This window comes from Acanthopagrus latus, chromosome 22, assembly GCF_904848185.1.
Source record: "Acanthopagrus latus isolate v.2019 chromosome 22, fAcaLat1.1, whole genome shotgun sequence".
In the NCBI taxonomy this organism is placed as follows: domain Eukaryota; kingdom Metazoa; phylum Chordata; class Actinopteri; order Spariformes; family Sparidae; genus Acanthopagrus; species Acanthopagrus latus.
Genome location: NC_051060.1, coordinates 16,851,431 through 16,863,958, shown reverse-complemented (window position 1 = coordinate 16,863,958; position 12,528 = coordinate 16,851,431). Strand labels below are relative to the sequence as shown.

Genomic DNA, 12,528 nt, shown 5'->3' with positions numbered 1-12,528 from the left:
CGTGCCTTACAATAACGAAGCCTCACTCAGAGTTATTTTGACGAGACGCGATCAAGTCTTTACGGTTACTGAGCACATGTTTTGTAATAGAAAGTATGCATTCCTTTTTAAGTTCAGTTTAGACACTTTGAGCTTTATTTACATGCATGTACGATAGGGATAGGAAGAACTACAATAAACGGCGGTTTAGTTATAGATTTTTATTGTTACTCATCATTTTCCTGTGAAAGGTTTGCGTGAATATCTTAACAGGTCATCGCAGGAAACTTACTTTTTCTCTTGCTCAGGTATATTTAAGTGAACTTCAGTATTTGTTTCAGTGATTTTATCTTTGTCTACTTGTATGATTTATCAGAGATGCTGTTTGTGTTCTTAGGTGGGTCACTAAACACCGCTATGCAAATCTAAATGACCTGACTTCTTGATGATATAAACTTTTGTTTTCTTCTGTTTTTTGGATATATATAAAAAAAGACACACATGAGCAAACAGCATGGTTACATTTTTAAGTTCTGGATTTTTTTCTTATTATTTTTTTTCTGTGTGACTATAAGAACGTAAGCATGTAAAGCTGAATCTGTTTCATTTGAGATATATGAATGACCTCGCATGCATCCAAGGGGAACCTGTCAACAGTGAAATGAATAGTGAAAAAAACGATTGCCTGCTCACCATCTGTTGTTTTTGTCTCCTCTGTTACGCAACACGATGGTCGGTCCTCACATGGAGCAAAAACAAGCACTGAAAAACTGACTGTTTTGTCTTTCCACATGTGTGTTTTTGTTGATCCAGAGTCAGAGCAGCTGTTTGTGAATGTGAACGGTTGTTTACAGGTACAGAGGAAAATAACGCCAACACAAAGAAGAGATGTTTTCAATTGCCCTCAATTTGATTAATTTTTTATTCAGTTGTCCGATAACAAACAGGAGACACGGTGGGTTGTTGAGGGGGAAACAAAGCACTGACTGTTCTCCCTGTCACAGTTAATCATCAGTGCTGATATGGAAATAATAACTCGTAAATTATAAATGTCTTTCCACTCCGTAAAGCAGCTTCAACGGTCTGCAAATAGTGGCTTTCACTCCACAAAATGTGGACTGAAAAATAAATAATGCATTTACAGTAAATTGAGTGTTTCGTGCTGTGCAGCATCCAGACCGCCAGGTGGCACTCTGTCTCTCTCTGTCTCTCGCTTTGTTATTTATAACTTTTTTAACGACATTGCATAGTGGAAACACTGTGCACGGGGAGTGTGAGAGGACTGAAGACTGCAGAGCTACAATCGGGTAAACTTATATAAATCTTTACTTCATGAGAGGACACATCATGTCTTTGGATAGAAGCAGCTGCGTGTTTGATACTCGATCCTGTTCAAAAACTCGACGGGGTAAAGTTTGTTTCAAAGTCCATGAGCTTGAAATATGTTTGGAAAATAATTTTCTAAAATATATATATGACTATAAAAAAACAAGCAACAAGGCAAATGCACAAGTCGAAATATATGATCATTATCTTCAGTACTCGCCTACAATGACACGATTTCCTCTTCTTAAGATAAGAAAGTTGATAAATAAAGCAAAAGCTAATGTGCTCTCTTTCTGATGTCTTTTATTGAGAGGACACACCTCGTCAAGTTTAGGCAAAGGTGTGTGGGGGGATAAACGAGCAACAGACGGGTTTCTTATGTAAAGTGCATTAAAAATCACATGAGGAAGCACATGACGGGACGGGGTGGGGGGCATTTCATTTATAACACATTTCCTCGTTTCCTCCCTCGCCACTTGCTTCCTTGCCCATCTCCAGTGACTCCTCGGCAGGATGACCATTTGGCTTCCTTGGATGTAGAATAAACAGATTAGTATCATTACATCTTGGGGGATTTTTGCCATTTACTACATTAGCATTGCATTACTTAGCTATTTCTCGTACATTTCACTCTCAACGTTGCGTCTCCGGAAGTCTGCATTTCTGCAAGGCCCCCCGAATAAAAGAATGAACCAGAAGATGGCTGAAAATTGGTATTATATCCCCTCCTAATACAGACTAGACTGCATTAGCATCTAGTGTACCTAATAACCTGTCAACTAGATGCATGTTCCTTAATCTGGAAACCTCTAAGAAGACAGATTTTACACATTGTAATTGACATATTATGTCAATAGATTGGTCTGTGTTTGGACTTAAAGCGCATGTTTTTTTATATTTTTCAATCTGTATTTTACATCAGCACAGAGATGGAGACTCGGCTTCCACCTCATGAGGGAGACGAGCTCTCGGTGGTCGACATGCACACGGGCGGAGAGCCTCTGCGGGTCATCCTCAGTGGCTACCCGGAGGTCAAAGGTGACAGCGTGCTTTCCAAGCGCCGTTACGTCCGGGAACATCTGGACCACCTCAGGAGGGCGCTCATGTACGAGCCGCGGGGACACTATGACATGTACGGGGCCCTGATCGTGGACAGCGAGTTGCCTGAGGCCGATCTGGGGGTGCTGTTCATGCACAACGAAGGCTACAGCACCATGTGTGGACACGCCGTCATCGCACTGGGACGCTTCGCCGTCGACTACAAGCTGGTGAAAGAACCAAAGTCGCCGGAGACCCAGGTGAACATACACTGCCCCTGCGGTCTGGTGAAGGCGTTTGTCGAGTACTCTGGCGGTAAAACAGGAGGAGTGAGGTTTCTCAGTGTGCCAGCGTTTGCGTTTGCCACAGGTAGAACACTCAGAAACACTGATAGTGACAAAGTGATCTTCAGAGGCCCCCCACAACCCAGATCACCTGGTGTCCTGCCCCTTCAGAGTGGCCCTGCTCACAACTTTTCTCAGGTTTTTTTTGTAACAAAATGGCTTTTCCCACAGATGTGATGGTGACAGTGGAAGGTTTTGGCGACGTGACGGTCGACATCAGCTACGGAGGAGCCTTCTACGCCTTTGTAGACGCCCAGAGGTTCGGCCTCGACGTGACCAAGTCCAGGACTCGGGATCTGGTGGACGTAGCCACAGCGGTGACGAATGCTGTCAAATCTCAGGTTAAAAAAGTTCACAACCAGTGTTGAATCAGTGCAGATGCAGATTACCTGGCTACATTAGAGACAATGATGATTGTTGTGAAGATGGATATGGAAGCCAGATGGAATCTAACAGTAATTTAAAGCATTTATCTCTAATAGGTAATGTAACAATTCTAATCCAACATTCAAATAGTGACAGCGCTTTTGAATTCACAATTTGAAGTTGTCTACCGTGAGTACTAACCATCATAAATAAAAGATACTTGACAGTGCTAGTGGGCTTGTTATTCCAGTGTGTAGGATTAGTGACATCTAGTGGTGAGGTTGTAGATTGCAACCAACTGAACACCCCTCGTCTCAGTCTCCCCCTACAGTGACTACTAAAAAGACTCTCTCAGGAGTTAGTACTTGGTTTGTCCATTCAGGGCTGCTGTAGAAACATGGTGGTACAACATCACAGGCTCTGCGGAAAAGGGTCAGCTCACTCTGTCGTCCAGCTGCGATGACTAACTGATGAGAAAGAAAATAAGTTGATAATTAGTTTGAAGTCTTTTTTTGAGCAGAAATGTGAATTATTTGCTGGTTCCAGCTTCTTAAATGGAAGGATTTGCTGCTTTTGTTGATCATTGATTGGACAAAAAAACCCAAATTCTTTTTCCATGTTTTTCAAAGTCCTTGGGCTCTGACTAACAATTAATCGATTAATTGTGAAAATAATTGTTAGTTGGAACAAAAACGCTGAAATTCTTAGTTGATATATTTTGTGATATATTTTTACATTTACTAACTACTACTAATAGATATAAATCCTACACACTGAACTTTTAAAAATAAAATACACTAAAGGATACTTGATAGTATAGGTTAAAAAACAGTGGAGGTCTGGACATTTTGGCACCACATGAAATCACAGTTTGGTGTTACTTAAATCCACTTCATGGCCAAAAGTAAGTAGACAACTGAACATTACACACATGAGTGCTTATTGAATGCTGCTATAACATCCTCAACAGTGAGGTATGACTCTCATGTCGGCTGCTGAGGATGAAAAAAATTTTCAGAACTATGTAAAGAGTTGTCCATATATATTTTGGCCACATTGTTTAAGCAGTTTCTTTGACATGTTTTTCCGCAGGTGAAGTTGCACCATCCAACCAGTGATGATCTGGCCTTCCTCTACGGCACCATCCTCACCGATGGCAACGACAATTATTCCACAGATCCCACCGCCAACGTCTGTGTGTTCGCAGAGGCTCAGGTATCTTAATGGGGAGAACATTTTTTTCATGAAGAGAAAAGAAATTGACCTAAACTTTTGTGTTGTAACAGTATTTGTCATTATTGGTTGAGAGAAGAATTACAAATCCTTAAAATGAAAACAGAGCTGCTGCATGAATCAGTGAGGTGGAAATTGTTTGAAGAACAATAAGTAAAAAGGGGCAAAAAAAAGGTCAGATCTGTATCGGACTTAGACGGGTTTAAACGTGCTCTCAGGTCGACCGAAGCCCGACTGGTTCTGGAGTTACAGCTCGAGTGGCTCTTCAGTATCACAAAGGTCTCATCCAGCTGAACCAGACCAGGACGTTTCAGAGTGGAGCCACCGGATCGCTGTTCACAGGGAAAGCTGTCGAGGTACCTGAGTTTTCTTCTTTCTGATTCACTGTTGATGTGTCGGCTTAGAAACTCACTTATTAAATGAAGTGTGTTGACTTAAATTTAAAATCTGGTTCTTGCCAATATAATAACATAATAATGTTAATAGTTGCTACGAGACAGTTGTAGTTGTTCTGAGAGTCTGTTGTGTTTATTTCATGTCTCTCAAGTGAAATCAGTCATTGCTGTCTTCAACAGATAAGATTGTGTTGAGAGTATCCTTTTCACTTGTCAATGTACAAACTTTTTCACAGATGTTTGTTCGCGATTCTCTTTTTGTGTTTCGACTCAGGAGACCAAGTGTGGCGACTTCAAGGCTGTGGTGGTGGAAGTCGCTGGCAGAGCTTTTTATACCGGAGTCTCTCGCTTCGTGCAGGAGGCGGACGACAACCTGACACACGGTTTCCTGCTGAAGTGAGCCTCAATTACAGGTTTTCGCTCTGCATAAATATCTCTGAGCTCGCCAAGAACAGTGTTTGATACGTAATAACTGTGTTACAGAGAAAGCAGAGAAGATGTCTGTCGGTTTTCTTTGTAAGAGCTGATTATAGCCTGATTTAGAGACACCATTCACTCTATTACAAGACACTGTACCATCAACATGATTTGAAGCTGTTATTTTAAGTTAAAAACGTGCTTTAACAAATAGCTGAGTTTCATCATAACCCTAACCCTAAATCATTACCCATTCATGTGGACTAACCTTGGTTAAACTAATTACCTTGTCCTCAAATAACACATTTGCATAGTTAATCACAAAGTAAAACACATAGAAAAACATATTATTGCACAGAAAATGTGGGTACTTCAAGGCAAAGACAAATCTAGACTGTTTTTGCATTGAGACGTTTAACTTCAAATATGTAATGATGAAAGGTTGAGCTATTAAACCTGTGAAAAAAAAAAGATTGTCTTTGCTCATTCAGGTTTTGATTTCATGTTTCTAATGTAAGTTTAAATCTGTTTTGCCAACATGAGAATTGTCTTGCGTGTGAATATTTGCTGATTACAATGTGAGAATTTCTTTGATTTGTGTTAAATGTATGGCAGTCTGGATGGAGGTCACGAATTCTGATCAACTGCATTCACTGACCACAAGATGGAGCTGTGAGCCTGGCTGCTATCAGGGTCTTGAATCAAAACCAAAACAGATTCTTCCACCTTTTCTGTGTCCGCTGCTTCTTTTTACTAGTTTTTACTAATATATTTTGACCTGAAGTAAATGCTGAACACGGCGCGCCTCAAAAACTCACAACTGTTTTCTCCCATTTATTATCATCAGGTCATTGTACAATGGAAGGCAATATTTAAATTATAAAAGTCCAATGGAGGTGCTGGATGGATTCACACGGCAGCTGAGGGACAAATTCAAATCAGCGGTTTCATGTCCACGTGTGATGTTTGCTACAAGAATGAAAACATCACATGTGGCTCACACAGAGTCTTCAATCAGGCTTTTCTTTCTTTTTTTTGTTTATTCTTTAAATATTTTTTGCCATGTGAATCCAGCAAGTGCACAGACGACATATTTTATCTACTGAATAAAAACTTAAAGGAGGGCACTCCCTTCAGAGAGGAACACGTGTATTGCATCGATTGTGTATGGTTTAAATGGCATTTAGCATAGTAATTATGAATTTATATGTGCATGTGTAACAAGCACGCAACCTTATATATAGATATATGTAATCTATGACACACATGAGTGTCCACACTTGTTGAGAAATTGCAGATTAGGCCCAGGCCTTTTGAGAGTACCAACTGAACAATTAAAGTCAACAGAGTTAAGGCCAGCTCTTAACAGGAAAATAAAACATACAGTGATCAGATATATAAATTCTGCACGTCAATAATGATGAATAGAAAAGAAACCTCTGCTTCTCAGCTCGCAGTTGCAACCACATCAGTCCTGTGGCGTTTCTGCCTGCAAGAGAACGGCAGCGTCAAGAGGACGTTCAGATTTGGTCTCTCTTGGACAGTTTCAGGCGTGTGAAAGCAGCCCCTCTCGTTCTATGAAATCAGTCCGTACAAAATGGCCCCTTTGTGTTTTTTTCATGGAATCATCTTCCTGTTTGGATCGAGCGTCAAGCCCTGAAGGAGTCTGCTAGCTGCACACTTCTCTCTGTGCATAGATTCTGACTTACAAAAACAGCACAGAGCGGTTCCTATCAAACGACCGCGAGCATCTCGTACACCTGGAGGGAAAATTTTCTCCAGCGGGGAAAAAAACGTTCTGCACCTGCACTATTAACTTCTCAACACATTAGACCAAACCGATCCTCCAGCGGGGTAATTATCTTATTTGGTCAATAGTATCAACTTTTGGCTTCAGCTCCGTTTTAACATCAAAATCTCCGAGGATGAAATGTCCAAAACATGTTGTGCTGCGTGTGGCTTTGCAGTGATGAAGCTGAGCTGGGTGGGAATGGAGGAGGGTGCAGAGGAATGTGGCCATGTCAGTCCGACCCAAAGGGAAACTAATGATGAGCAGGAGGGGAGCGAGGACGATGACCTCAGCCCCGCTTAGAAGTTGAGCTTTGTGACTGGTCGCTCTCTGCTCGAGTCTGTGGTCTGGTTGTTGATGCGCTTGCGGTTGCGTTTCATCTTGGACAGGTCCTTGTCGAAGACCTCGCCCGATCGCAGCGCTGACACCAAGTCGTCAAACTCGCCGCCGTCTTCCTCCCCGTTTGCTTTCGCTTTCCGGGCCTTTCGCTCCTTCTCCCTCTGCTCTTTCAGCTGGGGAGAAAGAAATAAGGATGATTGTATTGTGCCATGATTTAAATGACTGATTTGATACCACTTTAATGTCTGTAATAAATCTGAAGCTTTAGTTGGTTAGCTTAGCATAAAAACTAAAAACATTGGGACGCAGCTGGCCCAGCTCTGTCCAAAGGCAACAAAATTAGCAATGCCAATCCTCAATCTTAACGCTACTGGTACGCTTTTTCATTTATTGATGATACATGATGATCTAGGTTAATGAATTTATCGAGTGAATACTATTGAACAATTTCATTATTACAAAACCAAATTCCACTTTTTTTCTTTTTTCTGTCAGGCTGTTTGGTCTAGAGGAGTTGTGGCATCTATTCACCAACAAATAGCTTTCAGTGTACACACCCACTGCATTGTTACTTTTACCTTATAGTCGTTGTCACACACATACACACTGTTAGTGTCATCTGATGACTCGTTCCGTTGGTTGATAACTATATGGAAAAGGGGAGCAATCATATACCTGAGCTTCCATTTTGGCTCGGCGCTCCTCTTCCTCTTTGCGTTTCCGCATGTTCTCGTTCTCCTGCTGAGCCTCGGAGAACGACTGCAGGAATTGGTCGAAGATGCCAAAGAACTCATCTGGCTGCATCTTGCTGGCATCCTCGCCGAAGTGCTTTACTGCCCTCAGGAACTGTGGGAACCAAAGAGAAGGGGGCACACAGGGATTAGATTTACAGCAGGACACAGCAGAACCATGTTTTACTCCGTCTTTGACTGTTTTACAGGAGACTCGTTAGATCCCAGCTCTTTGAAATAAGAGCAGGGTACCAGTAGTCGGGCTTTGAAGCCTGTGTTAACCCAGATCTGACCGGCTACTGATTACAGCCAAGGCTAGAGAGTGGAGCCAGAGCCCAAATTAAGGCAACGTGTTTGTGGAGTCTTTTTCACAGTAAGTTAAGAAGGAGAACATCCAGATGTGAGATCCCGCTGAGACCATGTACCTTCTGAGATGTGTATGTTAACTGCAGCTCTGTCCATAAAATGCAAACCTCTACCAGGAGGAGCAAAGACGCATTTAGCACTCTAATTAATAGTTCTTTGTTGAGGGATATGATTGTCCTAATGCATGACAGTAATACCTAAAATCTAACTTTATCTTTACATCCTGTTATGCTGCAGCTGTTTTATTATATGCTAACACACTCACTAACAAACCAGATGCAGGGAGCTGCTTAAAAGGGTCACCATGTTCCTCTGTTCCCCAATCATGAGTACAGAGGACCACTGTAAACACTCTCAAATATTTAACTGTAGGACACTGTAAATGATTCACAGGAACTAATGATTGCCATGTGACCAGGTAAGCACTTGGGTCAAGGTAGTCTCACACACACACACACACACACACACACACAGTAGGGCAAAAACCATGCTCAAGATAAAAACTTGTATCATCTTGCACCAATAAATGTGGACAGACACATAAATTTACCCTCAGAGTGTCAAGCTCTCCCTCGAGAGGTGAACATGCTCAAGTTTCTGGCAGTAAAAAGCCAATTTCTCTTAAAATGGCAGCAAAATCCAGACTTTTTTCTCATTGAAGATCAACGCACACTAAAATTAAAAGTAAAAAAAAAAAAAAAAAAAAAAAACACCTGCAAAGTAATATGCAAGGTCTGTAGCTGCAATCACTGCTGATGTCCAGACGATGCCCAACATATCGGTGTAAAGTAATATCCTGGCTCCCCTCGCCCTGCACACATCCAGCAGGCTGACTAATAAAGCGTCAGCAGTGCTGCTGCGGGAAGCTGAAACACTTCCCTCCTGCTGTTAGCTTTCCTCCAAAGGTGACTGATGAGGTCAATAAGCCGTGTAGAAACAGCTGCACCGGGAGGAAATGGGACACAAACTTTCAGCATCTGTGTCTACAAGTGACAGTGGCGCCGTCCCACTCACCAGCTCCTTGGCCTCGGTGAGAGAGTCCTCCACGTCGGAGAAGCTGAAGCTGGCCACGGTGATGAACTGACTCACCACCGACACGTACTTGTCGCCCAGCTCCTGCGGTCGCTTCTTCTGGTACTCCAGCTCCTGCGGGTGAAAATGATCCGGGAAGGAAAAAAATTAAAGAAGAGCTCTGTGCTAAACATAGTGTAACAGACTGAGCAGTATGTAACATGGATTATCTCATAGATCTTTGTGACTCACACTCTCCACACTTTTCAAGCCGCTGCGCAGGTTGTTGATATCTTTTTCCAGCTCAGTCATGCTGCAAAAAAAAAACGATGGTTCAATATAAAATTCATCACACATAGAAAAGCACTGTGTCAGCTCTGTAGAAAGGTCTTAATGTACCAGTTCTCATTCAGATATAGAGGGAAATGCTCATCTTGTGCCTAGCACGTCACTAAATCCAGGATGCAGCAAGGCTGTCCCTAAAAAATACTATCAGTGGAACCTGTTTTGTATTAAGGGAGGTGAGCCCTGGCATTAAAATGGCTAAATCCCCACAGACAAAACAGATGTTACAGCTGCTGGCTTGCTTAGGTTTGTACCATTAGCAACCAGGTTAGGGTTATTTTCAGCGTGTAGGTTGCTGGCTTGGAGAAGTTGTTGTTTCCTGTAGCGACATGGATTTTATAAATGGTAACACGCAGATAGCAGAAGGGAGGAGAAAGCCTACAGTCTACTTCCGGTGAGTCAGACTAATACAAAATGGGAAGCAAACGAGAGAAGCAGGTGGATGTCGAGCGTCACCTACTTGACTTTGGCTGCCTCTGAGATACTCTGCAGATCTTCCTGGAACATCAGGACTTTGGGGTATTTCTTCTCCAGAATAGTAATCAGGTAGTGCAGCAGAGTGATGTTTCTGCAAACACAGGGACAAGCTGAGTGAACAAATGGCCAATACATACTGTATGACTGCAGTGAATGGTTATTTTCATTGTAAACTATTTTCTCTACATTGATTAGTTTTTAGATCTATAAAAAGTTCAAAAGTGTTTCTAAAAGCCCAAGAAGTCTTGTTTTGTCCACAACCCAAAGATAATTTGTTTAATGACACAGAGGAGTAAAGACATCTGAAAAAAACACATTTAAGAAGCTGGAATCAGAGACCTTAATTTCCTTTAAAAAACTCAAACACATTTATAGATTATCAAAATAGGTAGTGATTAATTTAATAGCTGACAACTAACCAATGGAGCATTGGAAGTCTAATGTGGAGTTCAACTATATCTCATTCTCTGCTCCAGATGTGATTTTTATAGATTTCAGGCCAAGTTTTGATGTTAAAACAGAGAAATGTTCTCACTTGTCGATGCTGGATTTGGTATCAGCGATCTTGTTGAGTGAAGACACCTTGAAGCCGTAAGCGTTCCCCCTCTGACCCTTGTTCATGAAGTTTCCAAAGGCCAGCACCACCTCCAACAGCTGCTTCAGGTTTTTGCTGTGTAAGATCTCCTTAGAAGCCTTGGTCAGAGCTAAGACAACAAATACAATAAGTAAAAATCTCCAAATATAAGATGGTATAGACGATGACACCAAAGAAGGTTTTCCTTAGTAAAAATGAAAACAAAAAAAACATAATATATTTGAGTTATGAGACTTTTCCCACCTTCAACTTTGGGTTTCATCTCGGCTATCCTCTCTGCAAACTTCTTTTTGAAGTATAAAGACTGCAGCCTCTGCTGGTAGTGGTTTATTCTGTACAGGGGATGGAAAATGTGTGTCAGAGGAGGACAAAAATAGACAAAAAATAATAGATTATAAACAGGGAAACCCAGACATTAAGACAAAAGCCACAAACACAGACTTTGTGCTTGAGCAAGCCGCCTATGTGCTTATTTAAATGGCATATGTAAAGTTTCAGTTGTGGTAATGAAGCTTATTTTTGGCAGCATTTTAGATTTCAGCCTATAAACCACCAACTCTGCAGCTAATGAAGGCCACAGTGACATCTGTACTCCAGTCCATGTTGGACTCTGTAAACTCAAACGACAAAAATCTGCCAAGCTAAAATAAATCATCACAAAAATGATCTTTTTGTTTTCCGTTGTTGCTTTGATATTAAGAGTGATTTGTTTACAAAACTGCAACACAAATACTGTTATTACATTACCGACTCCAATCACCACAGGCAGCTATTTTTTCCTGCTCAGTACAAACCCATGTGTCATTTCAGTTATCTGCCTGGACTAAAATGTGAACAATGGCCATTGTTTTTCTGCAGATCTGATCTGCAGAGAAACAATGGCCTGAAGCTGTCAGGTCTGACTGTAGTACCTGTTTAATACAGAAATAAAAAGGTAAATGAAAGTTAAGTACCTGCTCATCTCGTAGAGGAAGCGGTCGGGTTTTGCCATCCGGTCGAGCTCATGTTTATGCTCCTCCAGAAGATCAACATCGCTCTTCTCAGGGACAAACTTCAGCAGCTGATGGCCAAAGAAAAAACTAATTCATCTGCATCATTCTGGTAGATGAACAGGGCAGAAGCTCTGCTAACATGACACGACACGCAACATATTTTTTCCTGAGCAAAATACACTGTAATCAGATTTCCAACACAATGGGTGTCACCTAGGACACATTCTTTTTTAAAGGGTCCTAAAAACATTTTTTCACTTGACAGTGAAGGGAAAAGATTCCATTTGCTACACAAAAGTGAAATGAAATTTGATTCTTGAATGTCTGAAATGCTTTTTCTGAATACATCAGGGTGTTTCTCCTCTAACCTGTAACTTATTTTGAAGGCCTGGATTTTAAAAGGAAAAGTGTCACATTGCTCTCTGATTTATCTGTTAACAAATGCTGCAAACAGTCTTTAGTTGTAGAAAGACTTATTTAGCCTTTGACCTTCCTTATTTTGTCATGCAAAGCACTTTGAATCTTATTAGGGTATACTAAATTAACAATTACTATAATGTTTAGTGACACTTGGCACAGGAAGTCAGTCATTTAAGGAAATGTAGGGTCCAGGTACCACTTTAAATTGTAACAATACAACACAATAATAGTTTCCTTTGTTTAGGTATTTTTATTTATTCATTTTAATTAATTAATTAATTAATTAATTAATCAATATGTAAAAGGTTGATTAGAAACCTGGTTACCTGGATAATTGTGCCAAGAAATCAGATCTCCAAGAGAAA

At 41.1% G+C, this 12,528-nt stretch overlaps 2 protein-coding genes across 8 annotated transcripts in view; one reads left to right on the top strand and one right to left on the bottom strand.

Annotated features, from left to right (window-relative positions):
• Positions 1-1,169: 1,169 nt before the first annotated feature.
• Positions 1,170-5,687, top strand: LOC119012688 (trans-L-3-hydroxyproline dehydratase). 3 transcript variants are annotated; one of them, XM_037086719.1, is made up of 6 exons: positions 1,170-1,286; positions 2,228-2,712; positions 2,859-3,028; positions 4,146-4,268; positions 4,505-4,642; positions 4,956-5,687. In XM_037086719.1, the coding sequence occupies exons 2-6, from the start codon at positions 2,235-2,237 to the stop codon at positions 5,079-5,081; spliced, it is 1,035 nt and encodes a 344-aa protein (XP_036942614.1). In that variant the 5' UTR covers positions 1,170-1,286; positions 2,228-2,234; the 3' UTR covers positions 5,082-5,687. The 3 variants fall into 3 exon arrangements, with proteins under 3 accessions (XP_036942614.1, XP_036942615.1, XP_036942616.1); XM_037086720.1 differs by having other exon boundaries at positions 1,253-1,387; XM_037086721.1 differs by lacking the exon at positions 1,170-1,286 and having other exon boundaries at positions 2,463-2,603.
• Positions 5,688-5,919: 232 nt separating this feature from the next.
• The window catches only part of LOC119012684 (disheveled-associated activator of morphogenesis 1-like), a 50,903-nt gene continuing 44,294 nt past the window's right edge, over positions 5,920-12,528 (bottom strand). For all 5 annotated transcript variants that reach the window (XM_037086711.1, XM_037086714.1, XM_037086713.1 and 2 more), the window contains 8 exons: positions 11,705-11,811; positions 10,995-11,083; positions 10,692-10,860; positions 10,140-10,247; positions 9,587-9,647; positions 9,338-9,469; positions 7,902-8,072; positions 5,920-7,399 (listed from right to left, as the gene is read on the bottom strand). In XM_037086711.1, the coding sequence (XP_036942606.1) occupies positions 7,187-7,399; positions 7,902-8,072; positions 9,338-9,469; positions 9,587-9,647; positions 10,140-10,247; positions 10,692-10,860; positions 10,995-11,083; positions 11,705-11,811 (1,050 nt within the window). In that variant the 3' untranslated portion in view covers positions 5,920-7,186. The remainder of the gene's footprint in view (positions 7,400-7,901; positions 8,073-9,337; positions 9,470-9,586; positions 9,648-10,139; positions 10,248-10,691; positions 10,861-10,994; positions 11,084-11,704; positions 11,812-12,528) is intronic.